The sequence below is a fragment of the Siphateles boraxobius genome, unplaced genomic scaffold, assembly GCF_051911475.1.
Source record: "Siphateles boraxobius isolate OS27281-9 unplaced genomic scaffold, OSU_SipBor_1 48, whole genome shotgun sequence".
Classification (NCBI taxonomy): Eukaryota; Metazoa; Chordata; class Actinopteri; order Cypriniformes; family Leuciscidae; genus Siphateles; species Siphateles boraxobius.
The window spans coordinates 11612052-11637197 of NW_027509119.1; the positions used below are offsets into that span (position 1 = coordinate 11612052).

The window sequence follows — 25146 nt, forward strand, 5'->3', positions numbered from 1 at the left end:
AAATCTAATTTTCCTTGAGGTTTTGACATATAAGAGGTCATCATATTATAAGAATGTCCTGAAAGTTTCAGAACTAAAAACTTCCTTGTGATTCCAAAATCAGCTTTTATTTTTTCCAGGCCCATGCAGCGAACAACTCGTCCTGGAATCCGTCCGCAAACTCGGCACAGGCTTTGTAGGCTTTTATGATATGGACTCGACAGTAATGCCACCACATAGTAACCCTGTTAACTCTAATGCCTGATCTGTGGCCAGTGATTTCTGATGTAATGATTCATGTAGCTACATTTAGATAAATCAAATCACTGACTAAACGCAAATGGCCAACTTCACGGTGTTTCTATTAGTGGGGTGTTAATAATCTGTTCTTTAAAGTGATTGAATTATATATAGAAAGCAATCATACAGGGTTCCCACACCTTGGTTAACTTCAAATTCAAGGACCTTTCAAGGACTTTCCAGATCCAATAACATCAAATTCAAGGACTTAATGTGGGGACACATTCCAAGTGAGAGCAAGATTACATCGTGTTACCTTGTAAGATACATTGTTACAGTTTTCATGTGTCAAACAACTATGCAAAAAAGCTTCTTTTTTTTTGCATTTATTGTTGGCCATATGACTATGAAATTATACATTCATAAGACATGTATTCATATTAACACTTCACTGGTTTATACTTTGAACTAGTGTTCTAGTACCTTCTCCCGATGATGCTGAGTCCAAGACCACGGCCTGGTTTCTTCTGAAGCTCAATGGTCAGTGCATCCCACAGTTCTTCTTCCTTATACTGACCCTCATCTCTGAAGACTGACAGACGAACGTGTTGCGGAGTCTGGCGCAAAACATTGATCGCCTCATCGTGCGTCGCCACACGCAGGTCTATACCATTCACCTGTTGAGAGAGAGAGTGGGTTACAAGAGAGGAAGAGAATGGCTGAAATGAAGTTGACATGAAATCAAGCCTAGTCTAGTCAGAAGAGTGTCTGAACGTCATAATTTTACCTCCAGAATCTGATCTCCTGCCCACAGTCGGCCATCTTTAGAGGCGGCTCCCTCCTCGTACACCTCATGAATTATTATAGTTCCCTGAACACAGGCAAATTCAGTCTTTATATATGTTCTTATAAACGATATCCTAAACCCTTGTGAAAAGAAGTGTTTGATTGTATTGAATGTGCACTTGAAGTGTACTTCAAACATTTAAAGTATATATATTTTTTTAAACTACAAAAACAGATAATATATGAATGAAATAAAAGTCCACTTAAATGTCCTTAAAGATAGAATACTTACACGACTATGGCCGTTTACACCTGGTATTAACTTAAAAACTTTGATTTGGAGACCATTTAAATTTAAAGACTCATGGTGAAAGCTAATTTGTATTATTTATGAATACAATTTAAAGGGGTCATGAATTGAGAAATAAAATGTTCCTTGGTCTTTTGAAATAAGAGGTCATTGTATTACAAAACATTCTGTAAGTTTTAAAAACTTAAAACTTCATTGTTAGTCCAAAAAGAGATTTTACTGAAACCAAGGTCAGAAAACGACTCGTTTCGGATTCTGTCACATTATCATGTAATAGTGCGACGAGAGACCACCTCTACAAAAGAAAATCAATGCCTACTTCTACATCATCACATCTTTGGCCCCGCCCTCTGGCGCATTAGTGAGATGAGGAGAGACTAAAATAAACATTACCTTCCAAAGGATCCTAATGCTAGGAAAGTGATTATTTATTTTCAGCTGTGTAAATTTCTCAGTTGAACATTATTTGCTCTGTAAATTTCACTGTGGATACTTTGGTAAATCAGTAGCAATTTCGGCACAGGCTTTGTAAACAGACTTTTACTTTAAGATATGGATCCGACAGTAAAGCCACAACATGTGTTAATTTTAATGCCTAATCTGTGGTCAGTGATTTCTGATGATATTGATTCATCAACAGACGTTCTTTGCCTCAAAATCATTTATTGCTGTTTATGTGTCAGTAAATCAAGCCATTGATTAAATGGTCAACCTCATATTGTTTCTTTTACTAGCATTAAAATAATCTGTTATTTAAATTGTGATAAAATTATACTGTATACAGAAAGCGATCAAATAACTGTCCCTTCATAATCGCTGGAGCTGTCTTGTTATAATCAATAATGCTGTCTACTTTTTTATGTAAAATTCATACTAACATCATAAGAGCATCGTAAGAAACATATAAAATAATAACAACAATACAGTACATGATCCCTTTAAATTTTTACTATACAAGTTTGTATACATTTTGGTAATCTCCAGTGTAATAGTGCACAAGTTTATGTCAGTCTGCCGGGAAACAAAGTCTCACAAAAACATATTTTAAAAGTTAGTGAGGTTATTCACCAGTAAAGTGTCACAGCCTCCCACGATGCTGAGCCCCAGTCCTGTTCTCCCCTTGGATATCTCTATAGTGGTCTCACAGCCAGGGATGATGGGACACGTAGCTGGATCAGACGCCAAGGTCCCCGGTGTGGAACATCTGCTTGAATCTGCAACACGCAATCATCATGATGACAAAGATCAGGTTCAGATTTATTCATGAACAAGTTTTCATTTAATAACTCCCAGACCCCTCCCTCTTACTCCTGATTGGCTCTGTCTCTGATGATGTCACAGAAACATGCACCATCTCATCATCTACGGCAAGCAGCCTGTGTCCCACAGCAATCATACCGTCCTGAAACACACACACACACACACACAAACACAGGTTAGACACACTCTAGGAAGGCAGCTCACTAGGTTTTGAGAGACAGCCATACAGTACAGAAACTAGCAAAGACGCACATAAAAAGTCAAGTCAAAATATTGTATAGCGCTTCTTAGAATACACATTGTTTTAAAGCAGAACATTTTTAATGTTTATATATTCATGTCTTTATGTGATGCATATACACACACACACACACATACACACACACACACACACACACACACACACACACACACACACACACACACACACACACACATATATACGTGCATTAGAGCCAACATGAAATCAAAATTGACACAATTTAGTTTCCTAATACACTTTACTATTTTTTTGGTTTAACAATTCATCAGTGCATGTTACTTGCAAAAAGTAAATTTTTGTAATCATTAAAATGTCATAAAATGCTCCACCTCTGACACGACTTTCATTTTTAGCTAACATCACAAAATCCTCTTCAAACCCTATATTGTTCTCTGGTTGAATATCACAAATATGGCGCATTACAAAAATAAAATGGGCTGTGGACATTGTTTCTGTTGTCTTTAATTTTGCACCTAGACAATAGTAATTCATACCCTTCCAGCTGCTCCATTCTCATCTACACTGTGAATGACGGATCCGTTCCTGCTGTCATCCTCCTTCAGGACGATACCCACCCCTCCATCCTCCTTCATCCATGAGATTGATAAAGAGACAAAGAAAGAAAACACTTAACATCCCCAGGACAGGAAGAAACTGCACAAACACAGAGTCCAAAGAGAACTGAAGTGTGCGTCTTACCACAGGAAGAGTTATGTGTTGAATCATGTCTAGTGTTGAGCCAGGTGTCTCCGGCTGGAGCGGAAATAAGAAATAACACATTAAACATGATGATGACGGAACAAATGAATGGATAAACGTGAATGGATAAACATACAGTGTGAATGAATGAATAACCGAAAAAAAAAAAATAATTTGTTGAGGGCATGGTTGTTTAGATACAGATGTTAGTCCCTACTGGAATATTGTGTAACTACAACATCATTCAGCCAAAAGGCTTCAATGAAAATCTTTCTCCATTGAAGGCCATTTGAAAAATGATTTATGTATTCTGATAAAATACATGTTATTGTTTTGTGAGAAACATTTAAATAGAAAATATTTCATAATAGTATAGTTTTAGTATATGTTTTTAGAGGGCTTTTAATAGCAGGGAATTGATTTATTGAGGTGAACAGGAATGCTAACAGATAGCTCTATCTTAGGAATGAATGAATGAATTAATAAAAAAGAAAGTGCTTAAACTAATGAATGACAATTATTTTGGACATACTTTGGTAATGTTTAATGTGTGCCTGTTTGCCTCCCTTGTGAAAACGAAGTACACTTAAGCATACTTTTAAAAAGAGTATTATTACGGGAATAATATAGTGAGAACTGAATGTAATGTTTTCTGACAGTTAACTGCATATTAACTGCATATATCTTTATATTGTCTTTGGAATGTGGTTAAAGTGTACTGCTGAAAGTACTGACAAGGATTTATGGTAAAATAAAATAATTTCAATTGAAACTTGCATGTCATGTATTTAAATATATTTGTAATTAATCCTTTGTAATGATGAAGTTGCAATTTGGTACATTTACAATATATTAACGTTCCCTGTAGTACAGTACAGTATTAATTAAAGTCAAGTACTTGAAATGTGCTTTAGTATGCTATTCAACACATACAAATCAGTGCACTTGTTAAAAGGTTGACCAAAACAATAAAACGTTTAAAATTCACTTAAAAAAATAAATCTTTTACATTTTAAATATTTAAGATTTGAAGTACACTACAAGCACACATTTTTTTAAATGCTTTTGTGGGTTCCCTTCGCCTAGTTTGGGGATAACTATAATAAAATTGTCCCCAGAAGTTCTTACATAATCTTATATAAGCTTCTTCTTATTTTTTTGACTTATAGAGTTAGGGTTTGTGTTAGTATGTAGTAATAAACGTTAATCATATATGGTATAAGCACATGAAGATAGCTAGACACAGTTGAGTGTGAGTTTACCTCTGTGTGTGCGTCTGGTGAGTCTGTCTCCTTCATTGGTCCGACAGCCATCTGACTCAAAGCATCTCCGTTTCTGAAACACACCACATGTGTCAGCAGGAAACGGGTTTCAAAATCCCGTCAGATCTACACAATAAAACCTTTGACCTACCGGATGAAGATGATCTTGACTTTTGAGGGGGCGCTTTTAATAATGGCAGAGGCGTTTTGATGACTGCGGCCGTACAGAACCTGACCATTTATCTGCAAAGGCGACAAGATGAATCAGCACTTTTAGTTCCCTATCAGTAGGTCACTCTCGACATACGTCGTGATCGAGGAATAGGTATCTCGCTAGACAGGCTAATCTACTTCAAATGAAACTAAACGAGCCAATGCACATTGGCGTGCAGTCATTTGCAATAGCTGCTCAGCCTCGCAGCGCGGGTATATAATGAGGAGCAAGTGCGATTGCCCTTCAGCTTTTTGCTTCGGAACCAAGCACTTTGAATGCTGTCTACAGAGTGAATCTACGAGCCTTTCTGGACCTCTCAATCCTGGTGCTGGTGTTACAGCACAGCAGCGCGAGCAGTCTTTCTCGGTCTCTTCTCTTTCTTTTTGTCACAGACATTCCTGTCTGTGTTCGTAGTGACTGTTCCCCTGTGTGCTTCAGCGCCAGTGCGATCAGTCCCTAAAAGAGCTTGCACAGATAGAACGTGTCTTTTTAAAGATGACTTTCTACCTGTGTGTTTCTGGATGCTGTCGTTACTTGGGGTCATGGGATGGTCACTATCGCTGCCTCGTGTGTCTGCGCCTCGATTACGCTGAGGCAGCTTTTGTGGATGAGTCATGTACCCATTGTGGGAAGATGACTATCGCGGAGCTGCGGTCGAGACTCTCGTTCATGCAAAGGGGCGGAGTCCCCGTGCCTCTGCCTCGATACAACCCTCCCCAGAGGGTTGCTTCGGGCAGTGACGCGGGAGACCTGAGGATTACGGTGAGCGCGCTTCCTACGAGGAACCAACCCCCTTGGAACCCTCATCCCTCTCACACTACGCAGCCAGTTGAGCCACCAACGGAACGTGGTGGACCATCCTCGAGGTGTGTACCAGTCGTTTCCTTTGGTGCTCCCCGCGACAATCAGATGTCAATCGCTGCATCAGAGGGGGGGTCAGACTCGGTCGAGGGCTTGGGAAATGTTGAAGGGTTCCACTTGAGCCCAATCCTGTTGGCAGCCCGGGAAAGCATGGTCATCATCTACGGGTCCGACTCGGGTAAAGCTGGCACACCCGAAGGAAGCAGCGCGAGTCGTGGTCCGCAGAGAAGTCTGACCCACCCTCCGATGCACCTAAATGTGGAGCCAGTCGCAGACAGGCCGTTTATTTTTCATATAACTTTATTTTTATAAAAATAAATAAAAGTGTAATTTAAGTGGTTGTATACAAATCAGTTAATTTTTACCTTCAAAATTAAAGTAGGCTAATGAAGCCTAGTAGAATACAACTGACTCCCATAGTTTACAGGATTAGTTAAGAGATTTGTTTTCCTTGAGAAATATTCTAGCTGATATCCAAAATAATCAATATTGAATCGAAATCGAATCAAATTGCAAACTTGTGAATCGAAATCGAATCGAATTGTGAAATTTGTGTCAATACCCAGCCCTAGTTTCTTCAATTTGCGTTCGAGGGTCGAGCATTGAAACAAAGTCCTGCCTTTCGAAAAGTCACGGAGGGGGCCCTCGTTCCCATGAGAGAACAGGGCGTTCGCATCCTCAACTATCTCAACGACTGGCTCATACTAGCACACTCTGCGAACACAGGGACCTCGTGCTCAGGCACCACAGCCAGTTGGGTCTTCAGGTCAACTGGGAAAAGAGCAAACTCTCCCCTATGCAGAGGATCTCTTTTCTCAGTATGGAATTGGATTAGGTCACATAGACAGCACCCCTCACAGAGGAACGCCCTCAGTCGGTGCTGAACTGCTTGAACACGTTCAAAGGCAGGATGGCGGTCCCACTGAAATTCTTTCAGAGGCTCCTGGGGCATATGACAGCGGCAGCAGCGGTAACCCCACTTGGGCGCAGCTTCACGTCACTCACTGGGTGGCAATCACGCCAGACCTTCAGCCCGTTGTAAGAGGCCTCGTTCCTGCGGGCAGGAGTCCCCTTGGAACAGGTGCCCAGGCATGCTGTGGTATTCACAGATGCCTCTGCCACCGGCTGGGGTGCCACGTACAACGGTCATGCAGTGTCAGGGGTGTGGATTGACCCCCAACAGCATTGGTACATCTCGCTCTGAGCCGCTTGAAAAGGCCACTACAGGTCAGGGACGTGCTGGTCCATACGGACAAAACTGCGACCATTGTGTACATCAACCGACAAGGTGGTCTACGCTCCTGTCGCAACTTGCCCACCATCCCAGAAAGAGATGGAGTCAGAAGCATCTGAGGTTTCTTCGAGCCATGTATGTCCCCGGTGTGCTCAACTGTGTGGCCGACGAGCTATCATGAGCTGTGCTCCCGAGAGAATGGCGACTCCTCCCCAAGGCGGTTAAACTGATATGGAGAGAATTCGCGGAGGCTCAGGCAGACCTGTTTGCCTCTTCAGAGACCTCCCACTGTCAGCTCTTTTACTCCCTGACCGAGGGAAAACTCGGCACGGACGCACTGACACACAGCTGGCCTTGGGGCCTCCGCAAATATGCATTTCCCCCAGTGAGCCTACTTGCGCAGACTCTGTGCAAAGTCAGGGAGGACGAGGAGCAGCTCCTTCTAGTGGCTCCCTATTTGCCCACCTGGACTTGGTTCCCAAAATTCATGGTCCTTGTAACAGTCCCTCCCTGGCCCATTTCTCTGAGGAAGGATCTTCTGACTCAGAGACGGGGCACCCTATGGCACCCGCGTCCAGACCTCTGGAAACTCCATGTCTGATCCCTGGATGGGACGCGGAGGTTCTAGGTGACTTAACCCCAGAGGTACATAACACCACTTCTGCATGGGCGACGTCCACAAGATGTGTGTACGCCCTATAGTGGAACCTGTACGTCGAGTGGTGTTCTTCTCACTGAGAAGACCCCCGAAGATGTTCGATAGGGTCTGTGCTTTCCTTCTTGCAGCAAGGGTTGGAGCGAAGGCTGTCTCCCTCCATCCTCAAAGTACATGCTGCAGCTATTTCAGCATTTCACCCTGTAGCCCAAGACTGGTTGCCCACTGAAGCTAAGCAGGGCTGAGCCTGGTTAGTACCTGGATGGGAGACCTCCTGAGAAAACCAGGTTGCTGCTGGAAGAGGTGTTAGTGTGGCCAGCAGGGGGTGCTCACCCTGTGGTCTGTGTGGGTCCTAACACCCCAGTATAGTGACGGGGACACTATACTGTCAAAGAGCACCGTTCTTCGGATGAGACGTTAAATCGAGGTCCTAACTCTCTGTGGTCATTAAAAATCATAGGATGTCCTTCGAAAAAGAGTAGGGGTGTAACCCCGGCATCCTGGCCAAATTTGCCCCTTAGCCTCTGTCCATCATGGCCTCCTAATCATCCCCATATACTGATTGGCTTCATCACTGTCTCCTCTCCACCAGTAAGCTGGTGTGTGGTGGGCGTTCTGGTGCAATATGGCTGCCGTCGCATCATCCAGGTGGATGCTGCACACTGGTGGTGGTTGAGGAGATTCCCCCTTCCATGTAAAGCGCTTTGAGTACCTAGAAAAGAGCTAAATAAATATAATTAATTATTATTATTATTATTATATCTTGACCACATAGATGGCAAAACAGTAGGAAAGCACGACCTGGTCGTCAGGTTTCTCAGGGGGGCAAGAGGATTAAATCCTCCTCGACCCCCCTCCATACCCTCTTGGGACCTTTCCCTGGTGCTTCAAACAGTTCAGGATGCTCCCTTTGAGCCTTTGCAATCAGCAGACTTAAAGCTTTTTTCCATGAGGTCTTCGCTGCTGTTTGCACTGGCCGCTGTCAAGAGGGTAGGGGACCTGCAGGCATTTTCGTTTGACGAATCATGCTTAGAGTTCGGGCCGGGTGTCAACCACGTAGTGCTGAAACCCCGGCCTGGCTATGTGCCCAAGGTTCCTACCACTCCCTTCAGGGACCGGGTAGTGAACCTGCAAGCGCTGTCCTTGGAGGAGGCAGACCCAGTCCTGACTTTGCTCTGTCCTGTTCGCGCTCTGCGTTTATACGGACAGAACTCAAAGTCTCAGGACCTCACACCAGCTTTTTGTCTGTTACGGAGGCCAGCAGAAGGGAAAGGCTGTCTCCAAGCAGAGGATGGCCCACTAGATAGTGGATGCCATCGCCTTGGCTTACGAGCATGCCCTGCCCGCTCAGGTTGCATCCTCCTGGGCGCTGGCACGTGGCTCCTCGCTAACAGATATCTGTAGAGCTGCGGGCTGGGCGACACCTAACACGTTCACTAGATATTATAGCCTACGTGTAGAGCCGGTCTCCTCCCGTGTTCTCACCCTAAACGGGTAGAAGCACCGAGAGGTCCGGCTCTGTCGGCTTGCTGTACCCTACTGTGCACCGTTATTACTCCTGAGGGAAAAACTTGAGTCCTCCAACACCCTCGGCCCAGTCATGGTGGAGCGTCCGGTGTCAGGCCTTTATCCATTGAATCCTTGAGAACCGGGTCTCACGGCTGTTCCTAACAGAAGCCTGTGTCTTTCCCTTGGGCTAAGTCACCCAGTATTCATATGTACTACAACCTTCAGGCTAGTCGTTATGTATTTCCCACATAACTCCTTGAAGAAAGTGGCTTCCCCAGCGTTCTCCTTCCTAACAGAAAGGGCACGCTTTCCGAGTGTTGTCCAATATCTCACTGTATGGGTTATCACGGAATAACAGTGACAGATTGGGGTAGAGGCTTGCACAGGGCGCTGGATGGGGTGCAGCAGCTGTGGCGCTTTGGTAGGGATTCCTATTCGTCGGTCACGACGTACGCAGAGAGTGACTGACTTAGAGGGCATGTCTCGGTTACATATGGTAACCCTCGTTCCCTGAAGGAGGGAACGGAGACTTACGTCCTGACGCCACATCTGCTGCTGCCCGCTAGGGCAGCCAGCTTATCAGGCTTGGCTCCTCAGCAAAAAATTTAAGTGCACTCGCACATGCTGCTCATCATATACCTGCGCTATTAGGCTGAGCAGCTGATGCAAATGATTGCACGCCAATGTGCATTAGCTTGTTTAGTTTCCCTCGAAGTAGATTGGCCTCTCTAACGAGATCCCCATTCGTCGGTCACGACGTACGCCTCCGTTCCTTCCTTCAGGGAACGAGGGTTACCATATGTAACCGAGACGTTTCACTTTTAAAAAGTACACTGTAATAATGTCAAGTTAAAAGTACATTTTAAATCATTATGTTTTATAATCCTTTTTTGTGCTTTAAAGTACACATATTTTGATGTGTTGACTAACATACTAAAGCACATATAATTTTAACTGTAGTGTCATTCAATATTACATTTAAAATAAATATATTTTAAATGTAGTAAATTACAGCTTTATCATTACAAATGTGTAATTACAAATTATGTTTAAGTAGATGAGCTACAGGTTTCAACAAAATTTACCGCAACACTTTATTGTAAGGTGAGGTAGTTACAAGTTACAACATGTACTTACTATAGTAATAACATTAAAATATGACCATAACCAAACCCTAACCCTATAGTAAGTACATGTAGTTAATTAATATTACTTTGAATAATTGAAATTACATTAAAGCATTTTTAATAAAGTCCTACTTCAGTTGATCAAAAAAGTTTAGCTAATTGTATTTAATATGAAATTAGACTATAATACATATTATAATGCACAATACATGCAATTAAGTGTCCGATACATTCTGAAACATTCAGTTCACACCTAAGCATATTCTTTTAAAGTATATTCTGTTTGTAATAAATACTCTTTTTTTTTAAAGTATGCTAAAGTGCAGTTCTTTTCCCAAACTGATGTGTTACACACACTCACCTCCAACAGTTCATCGCCCACCACGATGTGTCCGTCTCGCCCGGCCGCCCCGTTGGGGTCAATGCCCACCACAAACACACTCATGCGTGAGCGGTCCCGGTTCCCTGCCAGGCTCAAACCCAAACCTGTGCGGCCCTTCTCCAACTCTATCATGTGGAGCTGACCCGGTAAACGACCGTACCGCTCCGTTACCTTCTCTTCTCTCACACACACACACACACACACACACACACACACACACACACACACACACACACACACACACACACACACACACACACACACACACACATTAATATGTTACAGCAACTGAATCAAAGAGCATTTATGAAGTGGTGTAGAGGCCTGCAATTAAATGCTTTTACTTGTAAATTATACCTGTAGTCTGTACTGTCACTACATTATTGCTGCAGATCATTTCTGTCTTATTGCGACCCCATAAAAGGCTTACAATTCAATAAAGTGAACCCCTTGTGAAAAAGTGAAATTGTGAATTGTGAAATTGCCTACACCATTTCTAAAACTATGACTCCATTTCTCGAAACTCTACACACAAAACATGCACACAAGATGCAAAACGTCACGCATCTCTTGCAAAAGCACAAACATTTTAAAACTCTTCTAAAAATGGTCTTTTTGTATAGTAACTCTACACACAAGCATAAAAGTATTAGCCATAAACATGTCAAACTACAGAGTACAGACGGATGTATAAAATGTAAAACATTACTATATTGTGTCTTCTGCTTGTTCAGTGCGCAGTGGAGTGTACAGGAGTGTGTCATAGCACTCACACATGTATGTGCACAAATACTGTATGTATGCACAATTGATGAATTGGACAGCTATTGAACTGAACTGAATTAGCAGAAGCAGATAACGTGCTTGCAGTTTTGCACACTTTGTCTGAAGATTAGGTATTTGAGTGAATGGTTTCTCAAGTACACACAAAAGTGCATTCACAAAAGTACATAAAAAAAACTGTCACTTGAGAGTACTTAAAGAGTTAACGTATTCTAAATGTTTACTAGATTGCAAATTCATCATTACCAATGTGAAATTACAAATATATTTAAATACATGACACAAGTTTCAATAGAAGTTGCATTAAAATATAATTTAGCTTAGCATAAATGCTTGTCAGTACATTCAGCAGTACAGATTAACCAAGTTTTAAATACAATAGAATTATGAAATTGCATAGAAGAATGTACTTAAGTTCTTCTTAAGTGGGTCAAAAAGTACTCTAAACTAAAGTTTGAATAATTGCATTTTATATAAATTTAAACAATTTTCATTTAAGTGCCATGAACACAATTAGGTGTCCAAAAACATTACATTCAGTTCCCACAGAGGCAGTTTCTTTTAAACTATATTATATCCGTAGTAAGTACTCGTTTTAAAAGTATGGTAAAGTGTACTTCTTTTTCACAAGGGTCTCCCTCTGGTGACACTGTGTGTTATAACGTATGTGAGACTCACTCCAGCTGTGTCCGAACTCATCCTCCTCTTCGTCATCAGGACCGTTGTTATGAAGAACGAGTCTGTCGGGAATCTCAGTCAGAGTGTCTGAATCGGTTTCCCCAACATGTGGAACGACCGGCAGTGACAGGACAGGTGTCGCCGGGATGATTTTCCCCTCCTCTCGATTCAGCTGCCACACAGATTTAATAGTGTTTTTTACTCAAAAATAAAACGCATTAAAAACTGATATACTTTATATCCAATTAGCACGTCATCCGTCAACACGGCATCCTTCATTAAACCCATGAAAAATGAAGCTTAATGTAATCAAATCACATTCAACACATTAAACTGTTCTTCATTTCTCAGCATGAAGAACCAACAAACCAAGACATGCCACAGTTCTTTAAAAGCTATTTATTTTTAAATATGGTAAATTCATGTTTAATGAATGAAAAGAAAAAAAAATTGGTTACTTATCACAATATAAACAATATTACATTGTTACATACAGTATGTCTAAAATGTTGTTCCAAATTTGTATGATTTTCTTCTGTCAAACAAACAGAGGAGATGTTGAGCAGAATGTTCTTGATACTCCTTAAAATTCAAAACTCCTCATACAAAACTATTCTTATGATGTGTCACAAATGTAAAGGCTTTGTAGCAGAAACACACATGACGAAGATGAATAAACAGGAACTGACTTTACTAATAAACTCAAGAATGACAACAACTCAAACGTGTAAGCGTTTTGAGAACCGACAACAGAATGAACATAACAAGGGATATATACATAGAGTAAACGAGGAACTAAATCATGAATACCTGAACGTGATTAACCCATGAGTAGCCATAGAAACAAACGAGAACTAATACCGACATGACAGAAACTGAACTAAACATAACTGTGACATGATGCTTTTTATTAGTCATTTTTTGAGTTGGACAACTCCTGTGATTTCACTGTATGGAAAAAGAACAGCATCTGCTAAACATCTCCTTTTCTATGCCACAGAATAATGAAAATCATGAAGATTTTTAGGTAAATGGTAAGTATGAGAACTCTTCTTTGTTGTTGTTTAAAAATAAAACTATTCCTTTTAAACTCATTTTAATTCAGACTTAGGATTAAATCAGCTTTTTAAAATTATGCTAATATCTGCATATTCATAAATATTTAGTAGTCATCATACAATAAGGAAAAATGTTATATGTTTATATGTATAAATATTTATTTACTTGAATATATATATATATATATAAGCACAAAATAAGATAAAAAAACAAAGAACAAAAGAGGGTTTTAGGGCCATTTATATGCAAATGTTATGAAATAAGTTCCATAACTGCATATAGATGGAAGAGGAAACACATACACACCCACACAAAACACAAACCTTAAACGGTGTAGGAGTGAAAGGATTAGTCGAACATAGACGGAGGAAAGGTCTACTGTGAGTGTCAACGGCCTACAGAAAACAGAGAATAACCAGCACCAGTGAGACAGAGAGAGGGAGAGAAGGAAAGAGGGAGGTCAAGTACTCATTCAGACTACAGCAGTGCACAATATAAAACATTATCTAGATCTAAAATGTAAAACATTACTATATTGTGTCTTCTGCTTGTTCAGTGCGCAGTGGAGTGTACAGGAGTGTGTCATAGCACTCACACATGTATGTGCACAAATACTGTATGTATGCACAATTGATGAATTGGACAGCTATTGAATTGAACTGAATTAGCAGAAGCAGATAACGTGCTTGCAGTTTTGCACACTTTGTCTGAAGATTAGGTATTTGAGTGAATGGTTTCTCAAGTACACACAAAAGTGCATTCACAAAAGTACATAAAAAAACTGTCACTTGAGAGTACTTAAAGAGTTAACGTATTCTAAATGTTTACTAGATTGCAGATTCATCATTACCAATGTGAAATTACAAATATATTTAAATACATGACACAAGTTTCAATAGAAGTTGCATTAAAATATAATTTAGCTTAGCATAAATGCATGTCAGTACATTCAGCAGTACAGATTAACCAAGTTTTAAATACAATAGAATTATGAAATTGCATACACTACAATTTCTGTTCTTAAGTCGGCTGAGAACAGGGTATGTGACAGCTGGCCTGAAACTCAGCTGGTCATCTTTACTGTTGATCTTTGAGAGCCTACAGTCTTTCTGCCTCTATTTCTTTTTCTATTTCTATTTCATAGAATACTAGCCAAAGTCTCTTTTATGAAAAGTCTGTTCACTTGGCGGCCATATTTGCAAAGCCTCTTGGCAACTATTTTGGGCATCCGAGACCAAGACCATCTACTTCAATTAGGGAATCCTGAAATCTCAAAAACGATATATTTCAAATTAGAATCTAAACTTTATAAAAAAATCTAAGGTAAACTGTCTCATAAATGTTCTTTTTAGTCCAGAAAATGTGAATGTGCAGTCCTAAGCGAACACTATTTCTATAGCAAATGGAGCTTCTAACGGCAGCTGCAGAGATGCAATGCCTTTCTCAATCAGCGACTGGCTCTTTTATTCTAAAGGTGGGACTTATTCTGCCATATTGCGCATTGCTCTTTCTCCCATTCATGAGTAACTCGAGTGCACCATCTTACTATACACTTACTAAGTCTTTGTACTAACTTAGTACGTACTGAATATTGTGTAATATACACTACACGTATACTGCCTGCTAGTTTGAAATAGTAGGCATTATGTGCAGATAAATGATTGGGAACATTGGTGTCCAACATCATTCTCACAAGATTTTATTACATTGAATGTCTGTGGGAAATAGTTATAACTTTGAAATGAATTTTTTTTTCTGTGTATCTGTGAGAACAACAGTGTTGTTGTTGTTGTTGTTAATTTAATCTTAAACAAACCAAAATGTATATGTATTTTTTTTTATTGAAACAATGCTAAGATAAAAAATAAAACAAAAAATGAAATGTAATTTCAGAAATGTAATTCAAAATATTAATTAATACTACAGTAGTATATAAATAATACCAAAATAACACTGGCATGTCATCCTATTATATGCATACAGACATTCACATATTATATGCAGACATAGTAAAATAAGTTGTTAGTTTGCTATTCTGAACACTGCCTCAAGTCTCAGATGGCATAGCTAGGGACCGTTCACAGAAGCCTAAAGCATTCTGCATGCAAAAATCGTACGAGTTGGTTAAAATATGCATTGCCCATCACATTGGCTGTCTTCTGCACAACTTCTGAGATTCTGGCTGCCCAGGGTTTTATCAGTTCACAAGTCTTGTTTTCGATGTGGTGGGCTGCAACAACGTTTAAGTGTCTAAGCTCCATCTTATTTTAGCAATGAATTCTGATGGTTTTTCCAGTTGTTTGTCATTAGCAACTATATAAAATCATTGTAGTTTGGTGAGGGTGCATTTCTCTTTTGGGATCTCTAGATGTCAGAAAACAATCCTTAGAATTAAGCGATGTATGTATTGTTAAAGGGGACATATCATGAAAATTTGCACGTTGCCACCCAAGGCGTCACCATTTGGTTTATGCATGCGACAACAACAGTGTAACCAGTTCTAACGTAATGGCAAAAGTTCGAGCAAAGCATGCAAACCGTTCTGTCGTTGGCTGCACAGACGAGCACAGAACACTATTTGACAAAAACATGTCACACCTGTCTTATGAAGACCTCAGGGAACTATGTTAACTTGTGTAAAAGTTAAACATGACGATACATGCAAGTCGATGATATAAATCAATGTAACTCCACAACAACTACATAAATGTATCCACTTAACCATTCAGAAGCGTCCAGGTGCAGTCTAAAAGTTGCAAAATCCTCCTGAGTCTGCACTCCGCTACTGGTTATTTCTGAGATTTTGGATGATTCGTGTTTTTTGTTACTACCGGAGTACCCGAAGCTCGTGTAAAGGATCGGCCCTTTTCTGAACGGGGGTGGGGAGAAGCAGCTCATTTAGCCTACATTTAAAGCGACACACACAAAAACAGCACGTTTTTGCTCTCACCCAAAAAGAGGCAAATTTGACAAGCTATAATAAATGATCTGGGGGGTATTTTGAGCAGAAATTTCACAGGCACATTCTGGGGAAGATTTATATTACATCTCATGAAAAGGGGCATAATATCTCACCTTTAACAAAAAAGACCATTCCCTTATTGTACCATAGGAAATTGTTTTTAGCCAGTAACATGCATCACAAAGGCGGTTATCTTCAAAAGACCTGTTCTGAAATGCATAACTAGAAAAATCATATTACAGACATTTCCATGATTTTTCAAGCCTGAAAATCACAATTGTAAAACTCTCTGGTATTTCCGGGTTTTGTTTGATTGAGGAACCTTGCCTTCATATTCCATTTTCTTGCAGTTATGTCTGTGAAATAATCAGGACTTAAACTTTTAGTGAACACTGTGCTTCTGAGAAGGAGTTCAAAATGAAAATTCTATCTATTTTCTCACTCTTCGTGGCGTTCCAAGTCTTATATATATATATATATATGAAGTAATGGAGTCATGTCTGTGATTAAGTCACACAGTACCACAGTTTAATAAAAACAGCGCTTTCACTCTGGTTTGTACTTACCTTCTCAATGCTGGTCTTCAAGCTGAAGGCTGAAACTTCTTCCACTGCATCCAGCGCAGATGTCTGCCGTTATTAAAAAATAAAGAGCAGCCTTCGTCAAACACAGCTAAAGAAGTCGTCCCACAAAAACCTCTCTTCATGACCTCAACAATGTCATTAAACTCTAATGTCATTTACAAAGCTCTCTATTCGTCTAGGCGATCAAAACTAAAGTTCTCCACAGTAATGAATGTCTGTCCTTACGGCCGTGGGCCAGCTGTGGATTCCCCCTCGTGTTTTGTACTTGTTGTTCAGTACCATTGAAACAAAGCTAGTTTTAAGAGCCATCTGCAGAGAGACATCTGCTGGGCGGGAATGAGGCATGGATCATTAACGCACATCTGGACACAGAGAGTTTATAAAGGTCTGATGAAGAGATGGACAGGCCACAGGGAGCCAAACTTTAAAGGCGCCTTGATACAAGGCAGTGGCCAGTTAGAAATATGCCAGAGCTGTGATGTTACTGAGATGAGTTCAACATTATTACAACACATTAAATTCTGTATGGGGTGATAAAATGATTCATGGTGTAGTTTTTGGATCTTTTGCAGGTTGATATTTCAGCAAAAACAGTCATGATGTGTGGTATCTCTTGATTAAAAACAGAGTTGTTTTGAGTCAGATAATGGAACCCCTTCTGAAAAAGCAGCACACTCTAGCATACTTTTAAAAAGAGTACTTAAGTGCGGAATTAATCTATGAATGGAATGTTTTCAGAACTTAACTGCATGTTAATTGCAATTATGTGTTATAGTTTAACTTTAGAGTGCTTATTCGAGTGCATTTAAGTGGGTTTTTTTATATGTAAATTCCTAATAACTTATATTGTCGATGAAATATGGTTAAAGCGTATTGCCAAATGTACTGAAAATACTAAAATATGTTTTAATGCCATACATTTCCATTTGAACTTCATATTGAAACTATTTGAATTTGCACAGATAAAGCTGCAATTTACAACATTTAAAATATATTAAACATAAATGTACTATCATACAAAACACTACATTTAAAAATAAAAATCAAATACTTTACTTGTGCTTTAGTATGTTAATCAATGCATCAAAATAATTGTTAAAATACTTTAAAGCACTACAAAAGATGATTAAAACAATGATTTAAAGTAAAACTTTAAATTTGACATTATAACAAAGTGCACTTTTTAAAAGTGTACTTAAGTGTGTAAAGAAAAATACATGAAAGCGTACTGTCTTTAAGTACACTTAAGTGGCCTTTTATTCATTATTATTATTATATTATCTGTAGGTAATTCTGAAAAAAATATATATTTGAAGTACACTACAAATGCAAATTCGATACAATTAAGTGCACTTCTTTTTCACAAGAAAAAGATTCTATTTTATTGCACAAAAATGCCATCAATATTTGTTTTTCACGAAGAACGCTAGCATATAGTAGAACTAAAAGCCACAAAATTGCATCAACATGCTTATTACAATGGCAAACCACGGAAGAGTTTTCTAAAATGTGCCATCAGAAACACATACAAGACGTCTCAGTCTAACCTGTAGAGTATGGAAGCTTATGTGTAGCAATATTCAATTTGAAATGTAATATGCAAAATGATGATGCAATATGTAAAATGACAATGCAATATGTAAAATGGCAATGCATTTCTCTAATTAAATTTACATTTTCCATTACATTTGTGCAATGTTTGGTGCAAAATTAAAATGATAATTCAACTATATAATTTACATTTGCCATTTCATACATATGTTTTAATATGTAAATTGAATTAATTATTTTAACGCTTTATAAGTTGCAAAATTAAAATGAAAATGTATTCAAGAAATTATTAGATCTGTTTAAAATGTTCAAGCAAAAACTGTAGCAAAATGATCATTTAAATGTTATTTTTCTTAATTGCATTTACACTCACAGTTAAGACACTTGCGATTGCATTTTCATTAAATGTCCCGCAATGAATGTAGCAAAATTCAATGAGCAATTTGAAAATGCATTCCGAGCCGATCACGCCCCTGCCCCGCCTCCTCCCTCCCGCTCTTGTCAATCACTGCATCAAGGCGGGGCTCGGCAACATTTTAGGCTTGTTCGACTTGAACCGGCGCTGCACAGACCGATCGGTTGATGACATCAAAGTACCGCGAGAGCGATTAGAGAGCAGACGGCTCCTTATGCTTTTGAATCGCTCTCGCGGTACTTTGATGTCATCAACCGATCGGTCTGCGCAGCGCCGGTTCAAGTCGAACAAGCCTTTTGAGGTGTTGGAAGGAAACATGGCGGCGGCAGAGCTGGTACGAGCGTACATTTACTGGCAGATCGTGAACAGAGAAATTGTAGTGTTTCCGAAGATTATTACGCGGCGTCTGCAGGTGATAGAACCAGTGGGTTGTTGGACCGTCTGGGAGAATGTTCTGCCTCATCACCCGTTTGATGTCAACATTATGCTGCGTTGTTGTTGTGTGATGCAGGACTCTGTTAATGATTGTTTCGTTTTGTATTAAATATCCTCATTGTCTGATACATATGCTTAACTTTATTCTTATTACTATTAACTATAATTACCAAATAATGTTGGAGATCCTACAGGTTTTCTTTACACATGCATTGGCCTAATACTCTGAGATCACAGAATATGATGGGTCAAATTCATAGCTACCAAAAAATTTGACCACTCTTTATTTCTTCATAACTGACTGTAATGTTCAATAAAGTGACTCATGTGATGTACGACCATCTCCCATTTATATTTTATTAAGCATATTGATTAGATATATTAATAAATATACTAGATGTGTCGCGGAATCTGACGGGTCATATTCATACCGGAAAATGTGGCCGCTCTTTATTTCACCATATCTGAATGTAATCTTCAATAAAGTGACTCATTTGATGTTTAACCATCTCCCTTTTCTATTTTATAAAGCATATTGATCAGATATTTATAAATATATAGGGCCATCACGGAAGCAGATGGGTTTCGATGCCATCGTCTATAATTGGTCTAATATTTTAAAAAACCGAAGCTGCACAAACAAAACTTTAACCGGCACAAACGAACGAGACTATTTTATTTGGAGGATGTGGGGGGCTGGGTGACCTCAGAATGACCTGTAAATATTCTTTAAATATCTATTAAATCTCTAAAAAATTGAAGCAGCACAAACAATAAAGCAAAGTAACAGCACAAATGAAGTAAAAACGATTGAGCCTATTTTGCCGACGTTTTGCATTGGGTGGGGGCGGGGCCAACTTCACGCAGTGATTGACAAGAGCGGGAGGGAGGGGGCGGGGCAGGGGCGTGACCGGCTCGGAATGCATTTTCAATTTGCACATTGAATTTTGCTACATTCATTGCGGGACATTTAATGAAAATGCAATCGCAAGTGTCTTAACTGTGAGTGTAAATGCAATTAAGAAAAATAACATTTAAATGATCATTTTGCTACAGTTTTTGCTTGAACATTTTAAACACATCTAATAATTTCTTGAATACATTTTCATTTTAATTTTGCAACTTATAAAGCGTTAAAATATTTATTCAATTTACATATTAAAACATATGTATGAAATGGCAAATGTAAATTATATAATTGAATTATCATTTTCATTTTGCACCAAACGTTGCACAAATGTAATGGAAAATGTAAATTTAAATAGAGAAATGCATTGCCATTTTACATATTGCATTGTCATTTTACATATTGCATTATCATTTTGCATATTACATTTCAAATTGAATATTGCTACACATAAGCTTCCATAGTAGAGGTTTGTATGTAAAGCAGGATTCAGGATAAGGATGGAGAGTTTGCTCTGAGCGGTTCAGCTGTAGGGGGGCTACAGGAGGCTTGTAGAAGCACAACGCAGATGTTAGCAAGCTAGTATATCAGCCTAAACACATTTAATCCTGGGAGACAGATCATTAAAAATCCAATATGTAAACTAAATGCGGCGTTATTGAAAAAGGAGCACAAGGCTTGGGACATAACAGCGAAGTTTGGAGAGACATAACAGGAGCATTACTTATTTAATCACATTTGATTGTGTTCCCTTGTAAATGTGTTTTAAGTTGATTTAGTGGCAAATTTTAAGGCTTAGCAGATGCCAATGGAAAGAAGCAATGCTGGAAGCAAAGATAAGACTGTCGGCTGAGGGCCGAACAGAAATTACCTGACACTTTGGCATTGGGAAGCATTTTAAAGTCGCCCCATATTTCTCTATGACAGGAGGTGAATCAAAACTATACAGAGAGTCAGACTGAGAGACAGACAGATGTTGTGAGGATCAAGAGCAGACAGACATATAAATGAGGAGGAGGGTGAGAGACAGATGCAAAGTAGTCGAGTACATCTTTCCAAGCACTAAATGGTGATGAAAGCAGTTTGTTAATATTTGTGCTGGGTGATATGTACTGTAAGAGATTCACAATGTACTCATAATGATTCTGCTGACAATATCAAATTAAGCAACACTGTGCACTGCAATGATTTTAATATGCTTCTTATTTGGTCATTAAGTTTCTCAAAGAGCACTAGTTTCATGATTCTTGTGAGTATCATTAAGAGAGTATTTTTTTAAAAGTCTTTCTGATTTAAACTTCAGTTACCAAACTGGTGTCCAAGTTGGTAAGCTTGATTCATTTCTATTAATATAAACTTTTTCAATGAATTTACTTCAAACATTAAATAATTTTGTTGTACTAAAATGTTTGTATTAATATATTTAGGTACATAACACTGTTTATTACGACCCTTGTGAAAAAGAAAAGTGCACTTGTATTGAATCATTGCTTTAAAGAAGTACACTTATTTTGATGTATTGACTAACATACTAAATCACATGTGAAGTACTTGATTATAATTTTAACTGTAATGTGTTATTCAATATTACATTTAAAGTTGATATATGTATTTAAAAGTTCTAAAGTTATCAAAAGTAAAACATATTCTAAAGTTTAGCTAATTTCATGTAATATAAATTTAAACTATAATTCAATTTCATTTAATTGCAGTATATTCCTTATATGTATATTTTCCATAATAAGTATGCTAAAGTGTACTTCTTTTTCACAAAGGTACATATTGTTATATTGGTGCATTTAAATAAAAAAGATTTTTTTGTGTGGAAGATGTGTGGAAGATTTTTTTCTAACTAGAGTTTTACTGCATTTTGAATATTCTTGGCATGCAGACATTCATTTATACATATCAGGCTGAAAAATTGTGAGGTTATCAACAGAATGTAAACAGTCATTGTTTTAATTTAATTTGTAAAATGTATATGGATATCTAACTTTCTAAATAAATGCTTGTGTTACGGCATATCAGTTTTAGAAATTTCACTCATATTGATATCAACTAGACTTTAGTATTGTCACAACTCACATCGAGATTTAAGCTATACTGCCCAGCCATAGTTAGTATGCAACTCATTTAAATGTTATAAATACGCACACAAGTTAAAGGTGCTCAAAGCGATGTCGGGTGACATCACTTCTTGTTGACGTTTAAAGTATTGTCAAACAAAACGAAGGCTAGCTAGACCTTCGCTCCTCCTCATCCGCGCACTAACCCCCCAAACCGCACCCCCAAACACTTCTTATCGGTTATTGGATGGAATAGTTTGTTATGTTTCGTGGTGCGGGTAAGCCCAGTTTGTTTTTGTTGCCGTTTGTGGAGCCTGGGGTGTCTGCAGAGACCGTGTTTTTTTACAGTGTGTTCAGGGGACAGGCAGCTAGCGGATAGTGAGGAGATCTTTGTTGTATGCGACAAAAACATTTTTGGCCTAAAAAACGCGTGACATCGCTTTGAGCACCTTTAAGCAGCATAAATAAAAGGATCTTGTCATTCCCCATGATCAGTAGATGCTTGTATTATGTGATACTGACTTTGTCTTTGTGAATGATGCTCTGGACTAGGAACAGCACTGGGTTTGCAGCGTTACGGATGGCCTCCACTGCCTGCTCATGACTGGCATCACACAGATCTACTCCTCCCACCTGTCTCACACACACACACACACACACACACACACACACACACACACACACACACACACACACACACACACACACACACACACACACACACACACACACACACACACACACAGACAGAGAGAGAGAGAGAGAGAGAGTGAGTCATTACTGGTCTATATGAGCAGGTGTGGAGCTCTGTCCAAAACCTGCCAAAAGACGCCACCCTGTTTGCCTAAGTAGGCTGGGCTGCATGACAGTATATACAATACCACAGTAAAGATGCAATGAATCGATTTTGCTAAATAATTTATACCACATTACATTTTAAAAAGTACCACTAAAAATGGCCACTTCCAGTGAAGAAAGCTTCTCTGATGATAAAGGAAACGTCTTGGTTATTATTGAAACAGCCATTCCCTGATGGAGGGAACGAGAAATTCTGTCGATGTACTGACACTAGAGGTCACACTTGGGGGCCCCAAACACCTCCAAACACCTGCCTGGGGGAAGACAAAGGTTTACCATAAGGTAAACCATACCATGGAAAATACATCATATGGGATTTACCACCCGGAAATCATGGGAGGTACATGGGCTGACCTGAAAGGGCATACATCACGAGTACTGGGCTTGGTGTCGAACTCTTCCACAGAATTCAACTGCCGCAGGTTGCTCAAGGGTAAAACACGTCAAGGGTTCGCCAGCCCAGGGAACTTACGTGGACAAAAATTAGCTTGTTATAACCTCAGGAAGGGGAAAAACACTGTGTGCAAATGGAACACCTGGCTTGTTGCCTGTTGCTTACCTGTTCGTACCTAACACACAGGATAAAACTGGCTCAGCCCGGAAATTGTAAAATCTCACAAATATATTGGGTGTCGAGGCGCCGTTAACTAAAGCCCAGGAGGACGCACTTGTCATGGAGTGTGCTCGCACTCCTAAGGGGCAGAGCAAGCCTTGGGCTTGCTATACCAAGGCAATGGCATTCACAATCCAGAGGGCCAAACTCTGTTTGAAAACAGTCTTCCCCTTCTGCTGTCCCTCAAAACAGACAAAGAGCTGCTTAGAGGGTCTGAAGCGCTGTATAGGGTTCAAGTAAACATGCAAAGCACGTACTGGACACAGCGACGACAAGGTTGGGTCTGCCTCATCCTGAGGCAGCGCTTACAAGTTCACCATTAGGTGCCTAAAAGGGTGGTGGGAACTTTGGCCACGTAGCCTGGCCCGGATCTCAGGATCACGTCAGAGTATGCCGGACTGATCTCTAGGCACGTTTCGCTGACAGAGAACACCTGCAGGTCCCAAACCCTCTTAATGGAAGTGAGCGTGGTCAGGAGGACCATCTTCAAAAAGAGGATAAATAGCCCGACTGACTCCAGGGGCTTAAATGGAGCTCTCTGTAGGCCCAGCAAGACTACATAGAGGTCCCCAAGAAGGAATAATACCGCTATGGCAATCACACATCACCTTCAAGGTGGAGGGGGACAGTCGTTCCACCAACCTCTCCTGCAGGAAGGAAAACATTGACCAGTCTACACATCTCTGTGGGTCTTCACCTTAGGAAGAACACCAACAAGCGAACAGACTCCACATCAAAGCATATGTCTGCCTCGCAGAGTGGGCTCTAGCCTGAGTGATAGTGTCCATCACCGCTGGTGATCGTCCACTTAAGTCTTCTGAGTCCCATCAAGGGGCGAGATGTGGAGCTTCCAGAGGTCTGGGCACAAGTGCCAAAGAAGGTCCTTCCTAAAGGGAATTCGCCAGGGAAGGGCTGTCGCAAGCAGCATAAGCTCCGAAAACAAAGTCCGATAGGGCCAAAGGGCCAATACGGTGCAACCAGCAGGACCTGTTCACCATCATCCCTGACATTGCACAACGTCTGTGCAATCAGGCTCACTAGGGGAAACGCATATTTGCACAGGACCTGGGGCCAGTTGTGTGGCAGCGCGTCAGTGCCAAGGGGGGCCTTAGTCAGGGAATATCACAGCGGGCAGTGTGAGGATTCTTGAGAAGCGAACATGTCAACCTGTGCTTTGGAGAATCGACTGCAGATCAGCTAGACCACCTGGGGATGGAGTCTCCACTCTCCCACTGTCACTTGTTGCTACTGGGATGTGAGTGGCCCACAGTGTCATCAGAGCGAGTTATAAGTCCAAAGCACGCGTCCTTCAGGTCTATTGTCGCAAATCAATCCTGTTGGTAAATGCTTGTCAAAATGAGCTTCTGCAGTAACATCTTAAACGGGAGCTTGTCCTGGGCCCTATTAAAAAATTGCAGGTCTAAGATTGGTCGTAACCCAGCACCTTTCTTCAGT

General features: G+C 39.9%; 1 protein-coding gene across 11 annotated transcripts in view; it reads right to left on the bottom strand.

Moving 5' to 3' along the window:
- Positions 1-25146, bottom strand: part of mpdz (multiple PDZ domain crumbs cell polarity complex component) — a 241481-nt gene that overhangs the window by 106793 nt on the left and 109542 nt on the right. For 6 of the 11 annotated variants that reach the window (XR_013194649.1, XM_077202008.1, XM_077202011.1 and 3 more), the window contains 14 exons: positions 22743-22853; positions 21026-21112; positions 16829-16891; positions 13624-13695; positions 12242-12413; positions 10760-10956; positions 4950-5041; positions 4799-4871; positions 3537-3590; positions 3332-3424; positions 2624-2717; positions 2384-2529; positions 1007-1090; positions 703-896 (listed from right to left, as the gene is read on the bottom strand). Coding sequence is in view for 10 of the 11 variants with exons in the window: in XM_077202008.1 (XP_077058123.1) it covers positions 703-896; positions 1007-1090; positions 2384-2529; positions 2624-2717; positions 3332-3424; positions 3537-3590; positions 4799-4871; positions 4950-5041; positions 10760-10956; positions 12242-12413; positions 13624-13695; positions 16829-16891; positions 21026-21112; positions 22743-22853 (1532 nt within the window). In the remaining variant the exon portion in view is untranslated. The remainder of the gene's footprint in view (positions 1-702; positions 897-1006; positions 1091-2383; positions 2530-2623; positions 2718-3331; positions 3425-3536; positions 3591-4798; positions 4872-4949; positions 5042-10759; positions 10957-12241; positions 12414-13623; positions 13696-16828; positions 16892-21025; positions 21113-22742; positions 22854-25146) is intronic. The other 5 variants (XM_077202010.1, XM_077202007.1, XM_077202012.1 and 2 more) reach the window with 3 other exon arrangements.